We start from the raw sequence: 24,684 nt of genomic DNA, 5'->3' as shown, positions 1-24,684 counted from the left end.
GGGGCTCACTGTTGGACCCTCATTCCTTCCTGGTCCTTACCGTTGCACCTGGGGGACTGCCGCTGCTCCCCTAGGGACCACGATGCACTGAATCAGTAATAATGTCACCTTTCTCATTTCTGATTTCGTTTGCATTTTTTTCCTTTGTTAATCTAGCTAAGGGTTTATTAATTTTGTTGATCTTCTCAAAGAATCAACTTTTAGTTCTGTTTATTTCTCTATCATTTCTAAATTCCCCATTTCATTTATTTCTGCTCTAATCTTCCTTATTTCTTCTTGCTTTGGGACTGGTTTGCAGTTATTTTTCCAGTTCCTCCAGCTGTTTGTTAGGTCTTTGATTTTAGCTCTTTCTTTTTTCGTATAAGCAGTGAAGGCTATAAATTTCCCTCTATGCAATGCCTTTGCTGTATCCCAGAAGTTTTGATACATTGTTTTCTCATTTTCATTTGTCTTGAGGTATTAGCTGATTTCACTTGCAATTTCTTCCTTGAGCCACTGATTATGAGAGTATTGTTTAATCTCCATATATGGAGATTTTTCTGTTTTTCTATTTGTTAGTACTTTTCAACTTTATTCCATTATGATCAGAGAAAGGGTATTGTATAATTTCAGTGTCTTTAAATTAATGGAGATCTGACTTAAGTCCCTACATATATCTGAGCACTTGGAAGAATGTATATCCTCCTGTTTTGGGGTATCATGCTCTATAAATATCTATTAGCTTTAGTTCATTTATATTACCTGAGCTTTCAGTTTCCTTATTTATCTTCTGTCTAGATATTCTAATGCTGAGAGCAGAGTGTTGAAGTCTCCAACTATTACTGTAGAGATGTTTATTTCTCCCTTCAGTTTTGCAAGTGTGTCTCATGTATTTTGCAGCATCTATGTGAGGTGCATAAATATCGTTATTTCTTCTTGTTGAATTGACCCTTTTATTAATATATAGAACCCTCTTTCACTTTGGCTCTTGACATGCTACTATTTAAATTGTTACTTGTAAACTTGGGGTCTCAGTGCTTTAGGATATGCTACTCCATTCTTATATTTCTTATGTTTCTTTAGTTCCCTAGATTCTTTAAAGAAGTAATGTCATTTTGCCTTGTGTTTAGGTCCAACCCTCCTTTCCAAATATTTGTTGGGTATCCAATATATCCATGTCCCTGGGCTAAGTACTGATGGAGGTAGAGAGATGAATAAGACATTGCCCTCCTCCTCCAGGAGCTATTCTCTGGTAAAAGAGGACATGCAACATATAAAACAAAACAAACCTATTGTTTAGGATAGATGGTGATCAGAACTACAAAAGTGACATAAACAAGGAAGTGAATCGTAGGAGTTCAGTTAATGGAGAGGTCAATTCTAGCTAGGGAAGTTCAGGAATTCCCCATATCCATCAGCATATTATTAATCAACCCTCCCCACCTCAGTACTGCAGTTTTAGCACCTTTTGAACATTTGTCTATAGCTATAATAAAGGCCTTAACTAAGTTATAACAGTGAGAGAGAAAAAAGGAAGGGAGGAGGTAAGGGGAAAGTATTACTTGAAAGCTCCTAAACCCCAAGGTGGCTTTGACATCTTCCCACCATTTCCTTATGGATTCTTTTCTCCAACTCTTCTTTAAAAACCTAGAGTAGTTACTCTAGTGGCTGTCACCTGCTTTCAAGACTTTCACAACTATTTGTATGGTAGTCAGTCAATACCTACTGTCGAGATAACTTATGATATTCTGTGATTTCTCAAATTTCATTATGATATCAGGACTGTTTCAATAAGTAAGTTTCCTGTCCCCCTCTTCTCTTTCATACACATAAAGGTACTTTTGAGTTCAATTAGTCCTATCTTCATTCTACAGAGAAGAAATTAAGTCAAGAAAGTTAAGACTTCTTTCCCAAGTTAAATAGCTTGTCAAAGCATGCTTCCTTCTATTCCTTAAGCCTCCCTAGCTGCCCAGGACCATCATTTGGAGCCTTCTCCACCTTCCTCCATTGAGTTGAAGTGAACATTGTAGACACCAGAAATAGGTCTTTTAGCATTTCCAGTAAAATCCCCTTTTGTAGCCTCTTCAATGCATATTTTAAATAAAGTGAGATTGTATGTATGATTTTGTGTCATGTAGTTATTCTATTAATAACTTCTCCCATGATATTATAAACTGTTTTCCCAACAGCCAATTAGGTTAAACAAGACATTAAATGCCTGTCCTATGCTAGGTACTAAGCTAGCTAGAAATAAATGATGGATAAAAGTCTTCATGAAGCTAAATTTCAGAAGATAAGTGACACCGAGGTGCTTCAGAGTGTGGGAAACAAATGGGAGGAGATTATTTTAATATAAGGTAGCAAGTGCTAATTGCTGCATAATAGTCAACCAGGGAGATGAATTACAACCCCTGAAGCATCCCCTTATAATTGCACAATGAAGAAGCCTATATTTTTTGTTAATTATAAATCATGCTAATAAAATTACTTTGTCCTTCAGTGTTTTCTATATGTAGGATTTTCACTTGAACCGATTCCTAAAAGCTTAATATTGAGTCAATGTATGAATAGTAAGGCTATTCAGTGATAGTATCAAATTGTTTTCCAAAAAAGTTACGTTAATTTTTTTCCCTCCAGCAATATATTGGGACTTTTTTTACTTCACACTTGTGGGAATTGGACATTATCTTTTTGAAAATCACTGTTCATACAGTATTAATAGATGAAAAATGGCATCTTATTTAATTTACATTTAACAAATGACCATTAATAATATGATATCTGATTTTGTTATTTTTTGGCTACTGGTGAAACAAAATTGATTTTGAAAGCCCATATTTGTATCCTCTGAAACTCATGATGATGAGATCAATGTATATTTTAGGGAGTTACTACTTCTTTGTCTCTAGTTTCCATAGCTGATAAATGAGCAGAGAATCACAGTCTTGGCATCAGATGGGATACTGGTAGTTACGCAGTTCAAACACACACTTATTGCAGCACTCCTTTTTCAAAGGCTCCTGACACCACCCAAGCTCTGCCTGAACAACTCCAGTGACGAGAAATGGATTTAGGCAGCTCTCTATACCAATTTTCCCTATGGGACTGAGGCAGTAAATATGAAATGGTTTCGAAAAAGTTATAAAAGGACGCTAAAAGTTCAACTTTTTAAAAATTTATAAGTCAGATTAATGTGATGTTAAATTGTTATAAAAAATAGTGCTCTACTACCAACAATGATATGATTTTACATCTATTATTATGGAGAAACTTTATAAACCTCAATCATGTTTATTGATTGTAGTGCCAGATTTTAGCACCAAACACCATAACCCTAGCATTGTTGTTGACATAAATCTGTTATTCCGGTATTTTTTTTTAATTCAAAAATCCAAATCATCTATATTTTGAGATAAGTAACTATATACTCATTATTCATTGTAGGAAAAAAGACATATAAATACGTCATTGGTCCTCATTTGTGCACATAGCAAAAAGAAGTAAAATAGTGTGATTGATAAGTTTCTGTTATAAGAATAATGATTAGTCCAAAATATAGAATTTCCTATCTAGTAGAATATAACTATCGTAGTAATAAAATTAATATTGGTAACTCAGCTTTGGAATCTCCATCTATACCTGATAAAATTAATGAAGAAGATGAAAAACTAGAAACGTTATTTGAAACAAAAACTATATTTCTGTAAATTAGAAAATACCCAGTCCCAGGCAAAAACCAAAAGTATCATATTTCCTCAGGGTTATCAAGAGATGGGATTATCTGAAGATAAAATGGAAAATTCTGCTCAAAATAAGCTCTTGACTTAACAAGGCATAATGATGTATTTTGTTTTTTGGGATCACATTTTCTGAGAATGATCAAATATTATCTCAATAAAATTTATCTGTTAGTTTATATTAAAATTTTAATTATGTTCAACATTTGCTTTTTAGAGCAGCTTAATTGAGATATAATTCATATAACACTCAAGTCAACAGTTTTTAGTGCAGTCAGAGAACTGTGCAGCCATCACCGATCTATTTTAGGACATCTCTGTCACCCAAGAGGAAACCCCTCTCATAAGCAGTCAGGCCTGTTTCCCCCGAAGCCCCCAGCCCTGGGCAGCTGCGAGCCTACTTTCTCTCTCTACGGCTCTGCGCTTTCTGGACACTTCATAAACTATAAATGTGTCTTTTGTGACTGGCTTCTGCCATGAAGCGTAATATTCCCAAAGTTCATCCATGCTAGGGCAGGTATTAGGACTTCATTGCTTTTTACTGTGGAAGAAGTTTTTCATCAGACAGATCTATCAGATTTTATCGATCCATTCATCAGTTGATGGCCATTTGGGTAGTTTCCACCTTTTTGGCTGTTAGGAATAATGCTGTGTACAGGTTTTTGTGTAGTCAAGTTTTCAGGTCTCTTGGGTACGTATACCTTGGAGTGAAACTGCTGGGCTTGTGCTAACGCCATGTTTAACCTCCCGAGGAACGGCCAGTCCCTTCCAAAGTGACGTTCCATCAGCAGTGCACGAAAGTTCCAGTGTTTCCACATCTTCATCAATACTTGTTATTATCTGTCTTTTTTATTATAGCGACACATTTTCAGAAATGATTATACTTGATATTTGTAATACATTTAAACATTTAACATTTGAAATATAACAAATATTGTTTTACTAATTTTTTATTTTATGAATTCTGAACTTTTCTGCCGGCGGGTGGAGAGGAGCCACTGGAGGCCTCTGCGACTTCTCTCGGTGGCTCCGAGGTGTGGAGGGCGCGCGAGATTCCGGAAAAAACTCACGGAGACAGGCTGGAGGCACAAGTCTGGTTTATTCCGGAAGGGTACACACTTTTATAGGGCTTAGGGTGGCATGTAGGGTTCTGATTGGCTTAAGCTAAAGGCAATTTGTGGTTGGTCGCTGTAAGCAGTTACTAGGGACGGGGGCAGATATCAGGTTAGCTCTGCCATCTATAGGGACGGGGATTGGTTGGGGACTGCATGGAGAGATTTGATAGGTGCAGGCGGGTACTGCTTCCTGATAGGTGGTTGTAAGCAGTTGCTAGGCAGAGGGCAGGCGGAGAGGTTAGGAATGGGGGAGGGGAAAGGGGAAGTGAGAGCCGACCAGATGTCAGGCTAGGCGGGAGATAGTGGGAGGCGCCCGTTATTGATATCTCTGGCCTGGGTAGGCTGAGGGCGCGGTCGCCCGTTCCAGCCACCCTGAACTGCGGCTTCAGGCTGTGCACACGCCTGCTGCCGGGTCGGCTTAGTAACGTTGGTTCGCACTCCCACACTTTTTGAAAAATAAACTGATATATATTAATACACACTTCACTATGAAACAAAATAAAGACCCCAAACTGTCTATTTTACTCATTATTATAATAAATAATTGCATTTTATTATTAAACCTTACCTGAAAAATTACATTCTGAGCTCAGAACCAGGTAACACTCTCTCCTCCTTGTATATTTCAATATAACTCATCCCTTCTTTGCACTGTACAATAAAAAGCTCAAAGCTAGAGCCTTTCTTAGTTTGGAATTCTTGCAAACTGTTTAACTTTTATTTTCCTTTACTACTTGGTTGTTTGTCTTTTACCTTGTGAGTGTTATTGTTAAACTCTATATTTAGTAAAACCTAACTCTCTTCCTTTTTAGAGGAATCAGGATATAAAGAAGAAAACAGATAAATCTGTATTAGGTATTCCTGATATGCACAGCCATGCCAAGGCAGTAGTGAGGTAGATATTCCCAACTCTGTAAATGATGAAGCCGAGGCCACTGAAAGTCCCTTGCCTGAAGTCATGAGCTGGTAAGTGGCTGAACTGACCTTACAGCACAGGTCTGAGAGTCTTCCATTTCTGTTCTTTAAACTGCTCCAGTCACAGTCTATCTCTCTGTCTGTATTCTGACTTCTGGAAAGTATCCCAAAGCAACTCCTGCTAAAAGCTCACTTAAACAAGCAAGGTCTCAGAAATACGATGTTCAACTTCTATGCCAGCCCAGCGACTGGGGCAATGAAATGGCCGTTGACTCAATTCATACGATAGTCTAGCTTGTATGACAGAAATACACTTGTCTATTTTTCAGTGATGATTCTATGATGATTATCATTACTGATAATTAAATTATCAACTTTCTGCTAATGTTAAGAAAGATGGTACAAGACAGAATAAATCTAATATTTGTTTAATTATAACTGCTATCATATTCAGCTTAATTAAGAATGGGAAATACTTGCAAACAGTTCAAATATAGACTGCCGAATACAAGAAGTTACTTGGTATTTCTCTGTATTACCTTTTATTTTACACAGGAAAGTCTTGCTGTTTGGCTATATGAAATTTATGCATTCTTCTTTAAGAAAAGTAAGTGCCCATCTATAGAAGTAGTGATAGAAATACATTCAGTATTCATTACTGGAGATATTGAACAGAATTTAGGTTTTAGTATTATATACAAGATGAGAAAACTATTGGCTGAAAACTATACTTACCTCTGGGTGATTTCTGAAAAAATAAAGGTTAATAGTAACTCTGTTTGGGCAAAATGGGCAAAATAAACGCTATTTATTTTTCAGACCTAGATGACAGCTCCAAAAACAGTCAAAACATGACTAGGAAAACTCAGTAAATTCTTAAATGCCTTAAAAGAACCTTTCTTCTCCCCCCACACTATTCATAACTCTTAGAGTTAAGTACTGTGGACACTTGCAAAGTTTGGTCCAAAGAACTAGGCCATCACTATGAATTAATAAACATCACAAAGGCTTAAATCACCATCTACTAAGTAGCAGGATCTTGTTACTGAATGGTTACTCATTTTCTAAATTGGTAAGTTACCTTAGAGGTTGTGTAGTTTGTGGCAGTTAATTCACAGGTATGAAAATCGAAGTGAGATGAAGGGACATACCCAAAATCTCAGAGGTTCATGGCAGAGAAGGGATGATAACCACGCTGATCCCAAATTCAGAACTCTCTCTGCTATGCCATGACATTTCGAGACCAAAAGCTTAGAGTACACTTGATTGGCAGCTTTGTGTAGGCCTATGTTTAAAACCCTGAACATAATACAGCCTAAAACAACAGAGAGTTCTGATGGCCCGTATCATTAAGCCACAGCCAACTAGAAACCACACGTCATGGCCACATGGCTCTCGGAGCGGTCACGGATGCAGAGCTGAATGCTGGTCCCCTGCGGCCACCTCCGGGCTTGCCATGGCACGTGGAAATCATGAGGCACTAGTGCTAGAGACGAGGGAGTCACGTGAGAAAATCACGTTCATGCAGACAAAGGAAAGGACTTCGGAAGAGGAGCTAAAGCAAAGCTTGGTAGCTCTTTCTTATCTATTTCATTCCCCCCCACTACGTGTTGAACATTAACTTCACAAGTTGAATATTAGAGATGAGAAAAGAAAAAATTAGAAATTCACCCAGTTCTGGAATCACAGAGTGAGTTTTGGAAGATGGTGTGTTCGTGTAATCTTTTTCACTGGTCCCTTCTTGGCATTCATTATCTTCTGATTATATCTTACTCTGAAATAAAGTAAGTATTAATCAAAAATTTTCAGTCACCACTTGACACAACAAAAATATTACATGCACAACACTATATATGTAATTAATGCCACTGAACTGTATATTTAAAATGGGTAAAGTAGCAAATTATATGTATACACAAAATTTATATATAATTTTAATTTGGTTAATTGAGTTATATAATATATATTGCCATCATAAAATAAAATTGAAAAAAATCAGTATATGCCACACAGGGAGAACTATACATATTGCACTCAGTTCCCAAAGCCCCCAGTCCTTCACAGGGATCTTCCTGTGCCAAGCCCTGCTTATAGGCCAGTACTAGACCTATGGACACTAGCAGTTATACCAACACATGCATATGGGTGCCCCTGTAGGAGAGGAGAGAAGAGCAAGGGTAGAAAGACTATTGGAAAAAATAATGGTCTAGAATTCCCCCAAATTGATGAAAAACATTAATTAACAAGTCTAAGAAGCAAACTAAACTCCAAGTAGGAAAAACTCCATGAGTTTCTCTGGACAGATCACAGTAAAACTGTTAAAAGACAAAGACAGAGAGAATCTTGAAGCAGCAAGAGAGAAGAATTCATCATATACCAAGACTCTTCCTCATCAACCACAGAAGCCAAAAGGCACGAGATGAAATATGCAAAGGGCTGAAAGCAAAACTTTGTAAAAAATTCTATTTCCAGAAAAACTATGCTTTAAAAATGAAGGAGAAATTAAGACATTCCAAAATTATTATTGTTTTTAATTAAGACAATTCATCATTAGCAAAGCTTCCCTACAGGAAATACTAAAGGGAGTCCTTCAGGCTGAAATGAAATGAGACTAGAGAGTAATTCAACTTCTCATGAAGAAATAAAGAATTCCAGTACAGGTAACCACATAGGTAAGGATAAAAGACAGTACTAACATTAATTACCATTTCTAAACTCCTAGTAGATTCAAATGACAACTTTATAAAGCAATAATTATAAATTAGTGTTAAAATACACAGAATGCATAAAGATATAATTTGTATGACAATAACAGTACAAAGGAAGAGGGTAGGAAAGGTGCTAAATATGTTGCAACTTTTCGGTACACTATTGAAATTAAATTGTGATTAATCTGAACTATGTTGGCATGAATTAAAATGTTAGGTATAATCCCTGGGGCAACCACTAAGAAAATAACTCAAAAATATGACAAGAAAATTAAAATGGTACACTAGAATATATCTATTTAAAATTTTAAAAATCAGCAATGTAGGAATGGAGGTACAAAATAAACCATGTAATATATATAGAAAACAAGTATCAAAATGTACATTTTTCTTTATAAGTAACTACATTAAATGTGAATGGATTAAACACTCCAATACAAAGGAAAATGTTAGCAGAATTGATTCAAAAAACACAATCTGATAATGTGCAGTCTACAAAAGACATGCTTTAGGGGGAAATTGTGGGAAGATAGTGTCACACTAGCAGGCAGCACTCAATGCCCTCACAAAACAGAGAAAGAGCAAAAAGGTGTTCAAGGGACCTGCTTTGGGGGTCAGCAGACCAGGACAGCTACACAACTCCAAGGAGGGTGAGGGACAGAGAGGAAGAAGTGGAAACAACAAACCTGAGTTACCAAACTCAGGCGGCAGCTCCCCTCCCTCACCCTCAGATATTGAGCTGGGTTAAACACCTGCTCACTGCAGCCAGCTGAGAGGGGAACAGACACCTTCTTCCCTGTCAGCTGTTTCAAGGGGAGTCAGGGGGCTTTTCTTCAGTAAATTCAGCCAGCAGAGCCCGCTTTGAATCTCTGCTCTGGAGAGTCAATACAGGAGCACAGGAAAGACCAGGCAGAAACACCTCTGTAGAAAGGTGCGCTGACATGTGCCACCTGCTGGCCGATCTGGAAATTGAATGGACAAAACCTGCTCTCTGTTCTATCCATATCCTAACCCCTGGGAGAAGATCTGCACTCAACTAGTGACTTCCTGGCATGATTTTGATAACTTAACCAAAGCAATTTAAAGACTTGGAATAAGTTGAACCAAATATCAAAGAAGAGCTGTGAAAAAAAAAACCCAAAACTCTAGGCATGGGAGAGAAATTGCCATCAGAGTAAATTCACCCAATATATTCAGCAAAAAATTTCAAGCCATACTAGGAAACAGGAAGAGATGGCTCAGCCAAAAGAACAAATCAAATATCCTGAAGAGATACAGGATTTAAGACAATCGGTGAAAATCATACAACTCTCCTAAACCACTTCAAAAAATTTAAAGAAAATATGACAAAAGAAATAAAGGATATTGAGAAGACCCTGGGTGAGCATAAAGGATAATTGGAACACAAGCAAAGTAAAGTGACAGACCTTAGGGGAATGGAAGACACAATGGATGAGGTTAAAAATACATTAGAGGCTCATAAGAGCAGATTATAAATCCTTAAAGACAGAATTAGTGATTCTGAAGACAGAACATCTGAACTGGAGAAGACAGAGGAATAGAAAGAAAAGAGATGAGAAAAAATGGAACAGAGTCTCAGGGAATTTGAATGACAAAGTGAAACATACAAACATTTGCATTATTGGTATCCCAGAAGGAGAAGAGAATACAAAAAGGGGCAGAAAGAATATTTGAGGAAATAATGACCAAAAACTTCCCAACCCTTATGAAAGAAAGTAATAGCAATATCCAAGGAAGACAATGCACCCCAAACAGAATAAATCCAAACAGACCCGCCCTGAGACACCTACTATTCAGAATGTCAAATATCAGAGATAAAGAGGATTCTGAAAGTAGCAAGGGAAAAGCAAAGTATCACATACAAGGGAAATTCGATAAGTTTAAGTACCAACCTCTCATCAGAAACCATGGAGGTGAGAAGAAAGTGGTATGATGGATTTAAGGTACTGAAAGAGAAAAACTGCCAGCCAAGAATTCTGTATCCAGCAAAACTGTCCTTAAAAGTGAGGGTGAGTTCAAAGTTTTCACAGACAAACAAAAACCGATAGCATATGTTACCAAAAGACCAGAATTATAAGATATACGAAAGGGGGTGTTACAGCCTGAAAGTAAAAAAACAAGGGCAAGACCATCCCAGGGTCCTCAGGAGGGAGGAATAAAATACGGATTAGAGTGGACTTACTGGTATTCTACTATAGAATTTATCGTGACTCTAGAAATGGAAGAAATTATATAATTGATGTGGAATCAGTGGCCATGGGAGTTGGTGAAGGCAGGGAGAAGGAAAAATAAGCATGATATTGGGGCATTTTCGGGAGTTGGAGTTATCCTCAATGATATTGCAGGGACAGATGCAGGACATTATATATCCTGCTATAACCCACTGAATGGACTATAATCCATGCTGTGTAGCAATGCTCCAAAACGTACTCGTCAAATGCAATGAATGTATCACACTAATGAAAGAAGTTGTCAATGTGGGAGGAGTGGGGGGTGGGAGGAGTGGGGTATACAGGAACCTCTTATATTTTTTAATGTAGCATTTTGTGTAATCTATGTATCTTTTTTTAAAAAAGACAATAAAAATATTTAAAAAAAAAAACAAGGGCAAAAGATTTGGAGAACAGTTTAAAAATGAAGATTATTAGGAAGGGTAAACTAAAGGGTAAGAAGACAGACAATAGAATGATATGACAACAGAGACCTGAAAGACAAAATGGATGAAGTAAGTATCATTGAATGTTAATGGCTTGAACTCCCCAGTCAAAAGACACAGACTGATAGAATGGATAAAACAATACGAGCCATCTCTATGTGTCTAGAAGAGACCCACCTCAGAGGTAAGGACACAAACAAGTTAAAAGTGATAGGTTGGAAAAGGTATTCCATGCAAATAGTAACCAAAAAAGTGCTTGAGTAGTGATGTTAATATCAGACAAAATAGATTTCAAATACAAAACAGTATAAGGGATAAAGGTCATTATATATTAATAAAAGGAGAAATTCACCAAGGAGAAATAGCTATACTAAATATTTATGCACCTAACCTGAGTGCCCCAAGATGTATAAGGCACACTCTTGCAAAACTGAAGGGAGAAATAAATGTCTCTACAATAGTAGTTGGAGACTTCAATACACCACTCTCAGTATTGGATGGAACATCTGAAAAGAGGATAAATAAAGAAACAGAGAACTTGAATAATATGATATGAACTAGATCTAACAGACATCTATAGAGCATTGTGCCCCAAAACAGGATATGCTTTCTTTTCAAGTGCTCATGGATCTTTCTCCAAGATAGACCATATGTTGGGTCACAAGACAAGTCTCAAAAATTTTAAAAAGATTGAAATTATACAAAAAACTTTCTCTGATCATAACGGAATGAAGTTGGAAATCAATAATGGATGGAAAAAGGGAAAATTCATAAATATATGGAGATTAAACAACACACTCATAAATAATCAGTGTGTCAAAGAAGAAATTGTGAGAATTCAGCAAGTAACTTGAGATGAATGAAAATGAGAATATAACATCAAAACCTATAAATACTGCAAAGGCAGTCCCCAGAGGGAAATTTAAAGCCCTCATTGCTTACATTAAAAAAAGAAAAAAGAGATAAAACTGAAGATCTAACTGCATACCTGGAGGAAGTAGGAAAAGAACAGCAAACGAATCCCAAACCAAGCTGACCGAAAGAAATAGTAAAGATCAGAGCAGAAATAAAATCAAGAACAAAAGACAATAAAGAGAATCAACAAAACCAAAAGTTGGTTCAAGAAGATCAACAAAACTGGCAAACCCTTAGCTAGATTGGCAAAGAGAAAAAGGAAGAAAACACAAAGAAAATCAGAAATGAGAGGGGGACATTACCACTGACCCCACGACATAAGAGAGATCTTAAGAGGACACTATGAACACTGTATGCCAAAAACATAGACAATGTAGAGGAGATGGACAAATTCCTAGAAACACACAAACCACCTACACTGACCTTAAAGAAATAGAAGAGCTAAGCTAACCAATCACAAATGAAGAGATTGAAACAGTCATCAAAAACTTCCCAAAGATGAAAAACCTAGGACTGGATGGCTTCACACATGAATTTTATCAATCGTTCAAAGATGATTTAATACCAATCTTGTTTAAGCTCTTCTAAAAAACTGAACAGGAAAAAGTAGGAAAAAAAACCTACCAAACTTATTCTATGATGCTAACATCACCCTAATACCAAAACCAGATAAAGGTACTCCAAAAAAAAAAAAAAAAAGAAAGAAAGAAAGAAAGAAAAATATAGACCAATATCTCTAATGAATGTAGATGCAAAAATCCTTCAACAAAATACTTGTAAAATGAATCCAAAAGCACATTAAAAGAATTATACACCACTATTAAATGAGGTTTATCCCAGGTATGCAAGGATGGTTCAACAAAAGAAATTCAATTAGTGTAACAAAGCACATTGATAAACTGAAGAAGAAAAAAACACCTGATCTTCTTGATTGATGCAGAAAAGGCATTTGACAAAATACAGCACCCTTTCTTGATAAAAATACTCCAAAACATAGGAATAGAAATAAGCTTTCTCAACATGGTAAAGTGCATATATGAAAAACCTACAGCTAGCATGGTACTCAATGGTGAAAGACTGAAGCTTTCTTGCTGAGACCAGGAACCAGACAAGGATGCCCACCATCACCATTGTTATTCAACATTGACCAGAGGTTCTAGCGAGAGTAATTAGGCTAGATAGAGAAATAAAAGTACCCAAATAGGAAAGGAAGGAGTGAAACTTTCACTATTTGCTGATATGCTTCTATACCTAGAATCTCCTGAAAAATCCACAACAAAGCTACTAGAATAGACAAGTTCAACAAAGTGGCAGAATATAAGATTAATACACAAAAATCAATAGTGTTTCTATACACTACAGATGTGCAATCTGAGGAGGAAATCAGGAATTATTTTAAAAATCCATTTATAATAGCAACTAAAACAATCAAATATTTAGGAGTTCACTTAACCAAGGACCTAAAGGACCTGTATTCAGAAAACTACAAAACATTGCTAAAAGAAACTAAAGATTTAAATAAATGGAAGGACATTTCGTGTTTATGGTTTGGAAGACTGAATATCATTAAGATGTCAATTCTACCCAAACTGATTTATAGATTCAACACAATCCAGTAAAAATCCCAACAGCCTTTTTTAGAGAAGTGGAAAAACCGATTATCAAATTTATTTGAGAGGGTGAGGGGCCCTGAATAGTCAAAAAGCTCTTTAAAAAGAAGAGCAAGGTTGGAAGACTCTCACTTCAGGACTTTAAAACCTGTTAGCTACAGTGGTAAAAGCAGCATGGTACTGGCATAAGCACAGACACATTGACCAGTGGAACCAAACTGAGAACTCAAGAAATAGGCCTTCACGTCTACAGTCAAGTGACTTTTTAAAAATGCTGCCTAGCCCTCCCAGCTGGGCGAGAACAGTCTATTCAACAAACAGTGTAGGGAGAACTGGATATCCATATGCTAAAGAAAGAAAGAAAACCACTGTATCTCATACCATATACAAAAATTAACTAAAAATGGATCATGGACCTAAATACAAAAATGACAACCATAAAACTCCTAGAAGAAAATGTAGGAAAACACCTTCAAGATCTTGTGGTATGGGAAGTGGCTGTGGCTCAATCGATTGGGTTTGCGTCCCAGGGCCTCCTTGTAAAGGCAAGCTAGCCCATGCCTGCAGACAGCTGATGATCCATGCCCACAGAGAGCTGGTATGCAAGATGACGCAACAAAGGAAGAAAAGCAGATGCAGAAGAACATGCAGCAAATGGACACAGAGAGCAGACAGCAAACAAGCCGCAAGGGGGATAAATAAATAACTAATAAGTCTTAAAAAAAGAAAACGATCTTGTGGTAGGTAGTAGTTTCTTAAACTTTACACCCAATACACAAGCAACAAAAGAAAAAATAGATAATGGGACTTCTTCAAAATTTAACACTTTTTTCACCTCAAAGGACTTGTCAAAAGAGTGAAAAGGCATCTGACTCAATGGGAGAAAATATTTGGATATCCGATCAGGGTTTAATATCTATGATATACAAAGAGATCATACTTACTCAAGAATAAAAGATAAGCTACCCAATGAAAAAATGGGCAAAAGACTTGGAAAGACACTTATCCAAAGAAGAAATATAAATGCAAAGAAACTCATGAAAAACTATTCACCATCACTAGCAATTAGAGAAATGCAAATCAAAACTACAATGCAATATAATTTCACACCTATTAGACTGGCCACTATTAAAAAGTCAGAAAACTGCAAATGTTGGAGAGGATGTAGAGAGATAGGAAGGCTTATTCACTGTTGGTGGGAAGGTAGGATGGTAGAGCCACTATAGAGGACTGTTTGGCAGTTCCTAAGGAAGTTGAATATAGACTTGCCATATGACTTGACAATACCATTACTAGGTATATATCCAGAAGAGCTGAGAGCAGATCTGCACACCAATGTTCACAGTGGCATTATTCACAATTGCAAAATTTGGAAACAACCCAGGTGTCCAAATGATAAATGGATAAACAAATTGTGGTGTATACACACAATGGAATATTATGCAGCAGTAAGAAGAAATGAAGTTGTGAAGCATATGACAGCACGGATGAACCTGGAGGACATTATGTTGAGTAAAGCAAGCCAGACACAAAAGGACAAATACTACATGACTGTGCTATTATGAACTAAATATATTGTGTAAACTCACAGAGTTAATAATTAGAATATAGGTTACCAGAAAATAGAAGGAGGGTAGGGAATGGAAAGGTGAGGTAAAAAGTTGTTCATAAATCTTTAGAAATGAATAGAAAAGGTGAAAGCATATCATGGTGTTTGTACCTAACAGTGCTATTATATGGGTGTGATAGTGGTTGAAAGAAAAAGTCTAAAGTCAGGTATATTACTAGAAGGAAAGCTAAAAACTGTAACATGGTACTATATATGACAGTAAAACCTCTTGCAAAACACAAATATGGGTGAAATTGCACATATAAGACTGTCTTTACAGAATATAAATATAAATACACTAGAGAGAAAGAAAAAGGATAGCTATGTATAGTAGGGGAAGCAGAGAGTGAATGAGAAGTGATGAGTTTTGTTTGTTTTTTGCTTATTATTATTGAAATAGTGGAAGTGCTTCTAAGGATGATTGAAGTAATGAATGCACAAATATGTGGTTACACCATTGATTGTACATTTTGTATGGAATTATGCTTTATTAATATGTACCAATAAAATTTGTTTTTAAAAAAAGACACTTTAGTGTCAAAGGCAAAAACAGGTTGAAAGTAAGAGGATACAAAAAGACATGACATGTAAATAACCAAAAGAGAACTGGAATGACTATATTAATATAAGACAAAACATACTTTAGTATAAAAATTGTGACTAGTAACAAAGAAGGACCTTTTATGATAAAAAGATCAATCCATTAGGAATATGTAACAATCATATGCATATATGCACTTAACAGAGCCACAAAGTACAGAAAGCAGATGCTAGCAGTATTGAAGAGAGAAATACCTCCATTCCTTCATTATCATTTGTGCATGTATGTATCTGTGTGTATTTTATATAGACGTTTTCTCATGTACCATTTTAGTTCCCTTGCTGTTGCTTTTACTATATTTTTTAGTTATTTTCTTAGTGGTTACACTGGGGATTATGGTTCCATATAACAATTTCAAACTAATACCAACTTATTAGTATATCAACAATTCAGCAATAATCACTGGGGAGTTCAATATCCCACCTTCAAAAATTAATTGAACAACTAGACAGAAGATCAACAAGGAAACAGAGGGCTTGAACAACAAGATAAATCAATTAGACTTAACAGGTATCTATGGAACACTGAACCCAACAAAAGCAAACTACGCATTCTTCTTAAGTGCACATAGAACATTCTCCAGGATATTAATCCATAATACAAGCCTCAATAAATTTAAAAGATAGAATTCCTACAAAGTATGTTCTCCGTCCACAATGGAATGGAATTAGAAATTAGTAACAGAGGGAAATTTGGGCTAGTCACAAATATTTGGAAATTAAACAACACACTGCTAAATAATCCCTGGTTGAAAATAAAGATCCTGACGTTCAGACACAAAGTAATTCATCATGAGTTGTGTTGTCAGACACATCAGGAAAAAGGAATGGGCAGGCCTAGCAGCAATCCATCAGAGGTGGAGCTGCTATATCTGGGATCAAGTGCTGGAAGGCATAAGCAGGGTTCATGACCAATACCTCATGCTGCCATGTCATCTATCCCTGATGCCCACTGCCTCAAGTGCAGCTCAGACTTAGGGCATAGGGGCTTCACAGACAAATAGATGGGAAGAAAAAGCCCACACTCGAGTCATGGAGAAATGAGTAGGGGGACTTCAGCTACACTACAGCCCTACTCAGGGGTGGCCCTGAAAGACAGAACTGCAGAAGATATACCTGGCCATTGCTTTGTGAGGAAAGGAGCAGCTGAAGTTTAGACTATAGACAGACTCATGGGCAGGAGCAAATGGTGTGGCCTCTTGGTCAGGGGCCTGGAAAGAGAAAGACTGAAAAGCCAGGGGCAGGAAGCAGACTTGGCCCAGTGGTTAGGGCGTCTGTCTACCACATGGGAGGTCCGCGGTTCAAACCCCAGGCCTCCTTGACCCGTGTGGAGCTCGCCAACACGCAGTGCTGATGTGTGCAAGGAGTGCCCTGCCACGCAGGGGTGTCCTCCACGTAGGGGAGCCCCACGTGCAAGGAGTACACCCTGTAAGGAGAGCCGCCCAGCATGAAAGAAAGAGCAGCCTGCCCAGGAATGGCACCGCCCACACTTCCCGTGCCGCTGACGAAAACAGAAGCGGACAAAGAAACAAGACGCAGCAAATAGACACAGAGAACAGACAACTGGGGGAGGGGGGGGGGAATTAAATAAATAAATAAATCTTAAAAAAAAAAAAGCCAGGGGTAAGGAGGTCTGGGCTAGAGGCATATGGATGGACCAGTGGGATTGTGAACACTGTATCACATGTTAGTGCCCACCAGAAAGCATGTACCCAGAAGACATAGTGAATGACCAAGTGGAGAAAATGACCCAGCCAGCTGACATGGGTCAGCCACTTCCCCCAGTGCTGGCACCTTCGTGGCAGCTTTGAAAGCTCTGCATGGGCCCACCAGCATGGGCTGCAGCTCACCAAGGCTGGTCTAACTACAGCCTGGCAGGGACAGAGTCCCACACTTAGCCCTCTACACAGCCTATTTCTCCAAGAGACAAATAAGGTCCTTGGTGGGACCTATGCTATGTTGAGCCACTTCCACCCAGGAAGGGGCAGTTCATACTGTCAGGAAGCAACAGTTACTCCAGGGGTAGGTATGCCTTTCTACCATAGAACCTGGCCAGCACGACTCTCCCAGGGCTCATGTTTGATCCACTGGCAGGGCACACTCCACAGCATCACATCAGACCAAGGGACACAGTTACTGCTGCAACAGGAATTGAGCAGTAGACACAGACCATACAATCCACTGGTCCTATGACGTACCATATCACCCCAAGTATGCTGACCCAGAGAATGATGGCAATGGCCTAGTGATGATGCAACTCAGATGACATCCTGGGACAGGTAGAGGTCAGCAGCCAGGACACAGTGCACCTGCTAAATCAACAACCATCATATGGCATTCTGCCCCTCATTATGGTCTGGGAAACACCCCTCCCAGTGACTCACTTGGGACATTTTTCTCATCCTTACAAGTCTGAGCTACTAGTGTTTAGAGGTCCTGGCTCCCAAGAGGACTGCACTTCCACCAGGGGAGCATATCAAGAGTCCCACTGGACTGGAAGCTACAATTACCAACCAGGGACTCTGGGCTTCCAGCCAAGAAACCCAGAAGGCAGGCAGAGGAATAGCCAGGGAGGTGGCCGTGGTGATTGGGATGATGTGAGCGGTTGCTTCGTAAGGGGCAGGGAGGTATGGACTTGGCTTGTAGGTGATCGGCTTGAGTGTCTCTTGCCCAGTTTTACAGTCAGTGAACATGTACCTTAGCCATGACCAGAAAAAGACATGGTAAATGGGGGCTCAGATACCCCACCGGTGAGAGCCTGGGTCATCCCACGGGATGAGCCACCTACACCAACGCAGATGGGAGCGGAAGGTGAGGGAAGCTAAAATGGGGAGTGGAGGAGGGAAAGGACTACCAAAGGTGACTTCAAGGCCAGGGTGCCGTGGGGTCCGCAGTCCACCTCAGTGACCCTCCTCCTATAGCCTGCCCCCAGGAAAAGAAGGAGCTGCTCCCAGAACTCCTTTGAGAAGAAGAACCCAGTGGCAGGAGAGGTCAGCCGTGGACGCCGGGCAGCTCCACCCACGCCCCTTCAGCACTGAGGCCTTCTTCCCCGCTGCTGATAGCCCTCAGGGCCAGCCTCTCTGGGAAGTTCCTCAGCTGCAGACAGCCAAATTGTCCAGGGTAACTCCCTCTCCAGGTCAGCCCACGCCCAGGGACCGCTGGGCGCAGGGGCATGGGGCCAGGCCCTTCACTCCAGCTCAGCTTCAGGGCCTGTCGGGGCTGGCCAAGGCCTTGATGCAGTGGCCTGCTGCCAGAGTCTCCCTCTGCTCGACCTGGTTCCTCCCTTGCCCCCACAGGGGTCAATGCCAACGGTGCTACTAATACACTTCTTGAAAGCTGATTTCCATCGCAGGAGCTACTCCGAGAGGTCCGGCCTGCAGCAGTATTCAATGGAAAACCAAACTGCTCTCCTAGACCTACAGTCTGATAATATATAAATGCATGTGTGTCTTTAATATGTGATTGGAATGTAGAAGTTTCCTTTTATTTTCAACACATTTCCCTCTTATTTAAGCAAATTTGAATAAGAGGTGATAGCTTTTAAAGAAATGTGAACTGCAAGATAAATGTGAAAATAAAAATGAATTCTTTAAGGTGTTGGTGCAGAGAATTAACGTAGGAGGCCTGAGACCGCTACCCTCAGGCAGGTCTGCTTGCAAGGCGGCCCTGGGCTGGTTCTGGGCATTTGAGGGGTAGACCCTTCCTATTCCCACATAGACCCTTCCCTGAAAGGTAAGAGTGGCCGCCATGCCTAACCTGTTTGTGCAAACAATACGGTTTATGCCGACACTGCTTTCCTCGAGGGGTCTGGAATTCTGGTAGGGTCTAGGCAGAGGATACCCCCAACAAAAACTCTGGGCACTGGATCTCTAATGCCCACCGCTGGGAGACGTTTTGTGTGTTATCGCACATTGCCACAGCTCACTGCTGGAGCAATTAGGCTTGTCCTGCATGTCCTCACGGCGTGAAGGTTCTCGGAAGTTTGTGCCTGGTTTCCCCTGAACTCTGCCCCCTGCACCTTTTCCCTTTGCTGATTTTGCTTTGTATCCTTTTGCCATAATAAATCTTAACTGTGGGTTTTGAGTACAGCTAGCCTCTGAGCTCTGTCCATCCAGCAAACCATTGAAGTGGGAGTGGCCTTAGGGGCCCCAGTCACAGTTTTCAGAGGAAAGGTCTTTTCCAGAACGTACTTTAGTGTTTTCACTACATTTATTTCCAATGATTGAAGGTACAAAGATAATGACTTACAGTTTAAAGCACTGGTAATTGTTCAAGGAAGAATGCACTTTTATCCGTCCAGCAAGATTAGCCAAATGCTGGACAAAATGTCGCAGTTCCTGGGAAACGGACTTTGGCCCAGTGGTTAGGGCGTCCGTCTACCACATGGGAGGTCCGCGGTTCAAGCCCCGGGCCTCCTTGACCCGTGTGGAGCTGGGCCATGCGCAGTGCTGATGCGCGCAAGGAGTGCCCTGCCACGCAGGGGTGTCCCCGCATAGGGGAGCCCCACGCGCAAGGAGTGCGCCCGTAAGGAGAGCCGCCCAGCGCGAAGGAGGGAGCAGCCTGCCCAGGAATGGCGCCACCCACACTTCCCGTGCCGCTGACGACAACAGAAGCGGACAAAGAAACAAGACGCAGCAAATAGACACAGAGAACAGACAACTGGGGGAGGGGAGGGGAATTAAATAAATAAAAATAAATCTTTAAAAAAAAAAAATGTCGCAGTTCCGTGAATCTCCACCAAACCAGTCAGCTCTGTTCCACCACCTCGAGTGCCCCGTGCCTTGGCCTGGATCTAAAGGATTCTTACTGATAGTTAATTCATACCTTGGCTCATTCGTACAGTGTTTAGTCCTGTGTGAGTGTATTCGAGTTACGTACCCTGCAGAGGTTACCTAAGGCGAGGGCTGCCTGAGTCATTTCTTTGTATTCAGTGCTGCACCAGGAAAAAACATGTGCAGAAGTAACCTCTTAAACTGTTCGTTATCCATCTTAAATTGTTTGTGTTTGCATGGCAAACTTAATTGTTACTGTACTGTCATCTCTGTGCATTTCCATGACCACTGAAATGAACATGTTTCCTCGCTAAAAACTTTAAGGCTGACAATTTAATCATATTTATATTGTACTTTTAATCCCTCCTTGGATCTAATATTGTTTTAGCTTAAAGAATAAGATTTTGTCATTTCTGAGCATCAAAAATGTTTCTGGGATCTATAAATAATGTGAAGAAGACAGCACAAACTTGAGGTTCTCTTACCATCATATTATATAGTTGCTATAAAATTCAGAAGTAACTTACCATGTATAACGGGCACCTGTTTCATCAGTACCAATCGCCTGCAAACGCACATACTTAGGAAGGAAAGACGGAGCTGAACTTACGTTCTCACTAGATTCTCCTTCATTCGAGGCAGCTGATCCACCTGCGGCCGCTTAGAACCCTGGTATGAGGCAGACACCTGAAATACAAACATCGCGCGTGTATCCTCTTATCCCATGCTGATTCCAGGGATTGAGGAATAGTCGTTTCTCCATCAACTCTTCCATCTCTAGTTCCTTGAGTAGCGTGCACCAGAGAAGTTGAAGAATAATGGGAAATTCTGGTCCTCTCTAGTCTGACCAGCCTTCTGAAGATTCTGGAGCTCCCTCTGCTCAGCCTCAGAGTCCATGTGACTTTAAAAATAACTGCAGGAGAAACTGTGGAAACCATACTGTGCGTGTGGTATAGGTCATTAACAAGGTCTGCAGTGGACACTGAATGTAAGTGACACACGCAGCCTGCCAGGAGAGTCGTAGGACAATAGAGCAGGAGGTGTGCCTGGCCAGAAATGGAGACAACGTGTCCATTTTGTCTATTTTAGAATTCCGTCAGGATCTAAGTGGAGACACTTCTTGCAGGGCTGCAGACATGATGTAGAATTCTGCAGCAATTACTGATGACCCTCGGGACGGTGACTGAGGCCATGGGTAAACGAGAGCGTTCGTTAGGGGCACAGGCAAGCTAGAGAGTCGGCACCAGAATTGGGGGAAGCAACTTTTAAGGGACAGTCAGAAGAGGAATAAACTAAAGATAGACAAGAAGCATAGCCCAGGAGAAAGTGCTGCCCGGAAGTCAGGTGGAGGGGGACCTGTCAGAGAGGGAGCCCACCAGCCGCGCGGAGGGGCTCAGGGCCCGACGCAGGAGGCTGGAGAGGAGGCGGCGCACTTGGCCACGAGAGGTCACCTGGCCGGAGCCCGGGGACGGGCTCGGGAGAGGGGAAGGAGGCTGGACAAGAGAGCCAAGGTCGTGGCTTAAGAGAACAGATGGGGCAAGTAAAAGTGATTTTGTGTAGTTTGTTTGTTTTGGTGGAAGAGAGATTAAAATATAAGAGGACATAATTATGCGGTGAATCCTAGAGGTGGCGGGGAGCCTTGAAAAGACCCGCAGGCCCCTTTCCTGTGAAACAGTGGGTTTCGCTTTGAAGGTAAAAGGGAGAACAATTGGATTTTACACCCAGTGAGCTCTTTACTTTGTAAAGTAAGAAATGCGATCGTTTTCTCGGGGGCAGGTCAGGGGCGCTGGGACGGAGGTTGGCGTTCCTTAGTTCCGTCATGGGTTCATTCAGCAACGCTTACTGGGCGCCTGTGGAGCCATCCCTGCATCAAACACTGGGGTACGAAGACAAGTCCTGGTTCTTACAATTATTGGGGAGACGGGGAAAAAAAAGATTACTATTAAGTGCCTCTAAGAGGTTTGCACAGGTGCAGTGACAGTATACAAGAGGTCCGGCTAAATCCAGGCTACACGGGAGCCCCTCGTGGAAGACGAGCCAGTGAAGGATGGGGAAGGGGCCTTCCAGGGGGCAGGGACAGCAAGGAAAGGCCTAAGGAAGGGCGCAGGCAGGAAGTGCAAGTTCCTGCGGGCAGGCTGCAGTGCCGCCCCTGCGCGGGGTCCAGGCTGGCGAAGGAGGCGCAGCCGCGCCGTGGAGGCCTCATACGCCACCCATGGGCAACAGAGTCACAGGGTTTCGCAGGGAGCACCTCCACAATGTCTGCATTCTAGAACGATTGCTGAGGCAGCAGAGATGAGCAATGGATATGGTGCAGACAAATCTTTAGTCTGAAGAGCTCCATTTTCAGATGAACAATAACAAATTAAAGTTGACTGAAAAGGGCAACAGAAATAGCTGGGCAGTCTGGAAACTCAATGTAACTTTAAAGTTTAGCTCAGGAGAAACACCCCAAAACTATCAGAAGATGGGTAGCTGCTTTCAAATCTTTGAAGATCTGTCACGTGGAGGAAGAGGTGTAGCCCCTGTTCTGTATTTTTGAGAGGATGGAATTAACACCAAAGCCTAGAAGTTTCAAAGAGGGGAATGAGGAGTGGGATAAAAGCTCCAGCAATTCTAGCAATGAGAACTTCCGGATAATGAAGAATGGTCTCGGGTTCCTTATTTGTAAACCAGCAGCATGATGGTCAACGGCATCGCAGATCCGCTGCTAAAGTTCCCTGTTCAGGGGAACAGAAGCTGAAATGCAAGTTTAACATGTTGCAGCAAGCTGCGGACTTTCCGCCCGACTTTCAAGAGGTGCGGCACATTGAACGTTTGCTGAAAGCTGGTCCACACCTCAGATACGCGGTGCAAACGGAAAGAACCCCGACTTGGGGAAACTCGGGTTCTGTTGAACTAAAGAACTAAAGTGAGAAAAAGCAGACACGGCAGCAGAAACATAAACAAGACTCGGCAAACAGCTCCCGTTTTCTAACAGAACAAGTTATCAGTGGAGTTAGCATGGAAAGCACCGCCAGTAACCCATTAACCTTCCAGCGCCTGCGGTGGCCACATGGTCGAACCAGGTTTGACTATAAAGATTAACATTTCATTCTAGAGTGAAAATCCTTATTAACATGCTACTGGACAGCAGGATTAAAATCTTCCTGGAAAGCTGCTAAATAGGTTTTTATTGTATGTTCAGCAATCCTGTTTAATCAGGGTATGAACTATTCTATCCAAATGAATTGTTCAGTTTAACAGAGGTGAATGAATGTGTGAAGGACAAAAGAGTATTTTTTTTCTTTGTAGTGTATTTTTAATAGATTTTATTTTTAGAGCTGTTTTAGTTTTACTGAAAAATTGTACTGAAAAACAGAGTTCCACAGAGCTTCTTCACATGTGCATGCACACACAGTTTCTCCTATAATTAGCATCTTGCAGTAATATGGTACAATTGTTGTAACTGATGGCCCAATATTGACACATGATTATTAACTAAAGTCTATAGTTTGCATTAGACTTCACTCTTTGTATTGTGTGTACAGTTCTGTGGACAAATGCATAATGCCATGTAACACTATTTCAGTATCACACAGAATGGTTTCTTTGCCCTAAATATTCCTTGTGCTCAACCTCTTCATCCCTCCACCCCTCTGCCTGAGCCACTGGCAGCCACTGATCTTTTACTGTCTTCATAGTTTTGATTTTCCAGAATGTCGTATAGTTGGAATCATATAGTATGTACTTTTCCAAACTGGCTTCTTTCACTTAGCAGTATGCATTTAAGTCCCCTCCATGTTTTTTCATTGCTTGATTGCTCAGTTCTTTTTATAGCTAAATAATATGCCATTGTGTGGTAGTACCACAGATGGTTCATTCATTCACCTACTTAAGAAAAACTTGGTTGCTTCCAATTTTTGGCAATTCACAAACAAATTTCTATAAGCATTCATGTGCTAGTTTTTGTATGGACATCAGTTTTTACTCGTATGGTTAAATACCTAAGCATGATTGCAGTATCATATGGTAGGCTCATGTTTAGCTTTAAAGAAATGGCAAACTATC

General features: G+C 40.4%; 1 protein-coding gene across 3 annotated transcripts in view; it reads right to left on the bottom strand.

Annotated features, from left to right (window-relative positions):
* Positions 1-6,235: 6,235 nt before the first annotated feature.
* Positions 6,236-24,684, bottom strand: part of CCDC169 (coiled-coil domain containing 169) — a 75,671-nt gene continuing 57,222 nt past the window's right edge. The window contains exons 7-9 of one of the 3 annotated variants that reach the window (XM_058276953.2): positions 21,248-21,324; positions 7,418-7,520; positions 6,236-6,365 (exon numbers count right to left, since the gene is read on the bottom strand). In XM_058276953.2, coding sequence (XP_058132936.1) covers positions 7,430-7,520; positions 21,248-21,324 — 168 coding nt within the window. In that variant the 3' untranslated portion in view covers positions 6,236-6,365; positions 7,418-7,429. Of the gene's footprint in view, positions 6,366-7,302; positions 7,521-21,247; positions 21,325-24,684 lie in introns of those variants that run through there. The other 2 variants (XM_058276951.2, XM_058276952.2) reach the window with 2 other exon arrangements.

The sequence above is a fragment of the Dasypus novemcinctus genome, chromosome 15 (genome assembly GCF_030445035.2).
Source record: "Dasypus novemcinctus isolate mDasNov1 chromosome 15, mDasNov1.1.hap2, whole genome shotgun sequence".
NCBI classification, from domain to species: domain Eukaryota; kingdom Metazoa; phylum Chordata; class Mammalia; order Cingulata; family Dasypodidae; genus Dasypus; species Dasypus novemcinctus.
Note: the sequence above shows the minus strand (reverse complement) of the source record. Positions and strands in the feature narration are given on the sequence as shown.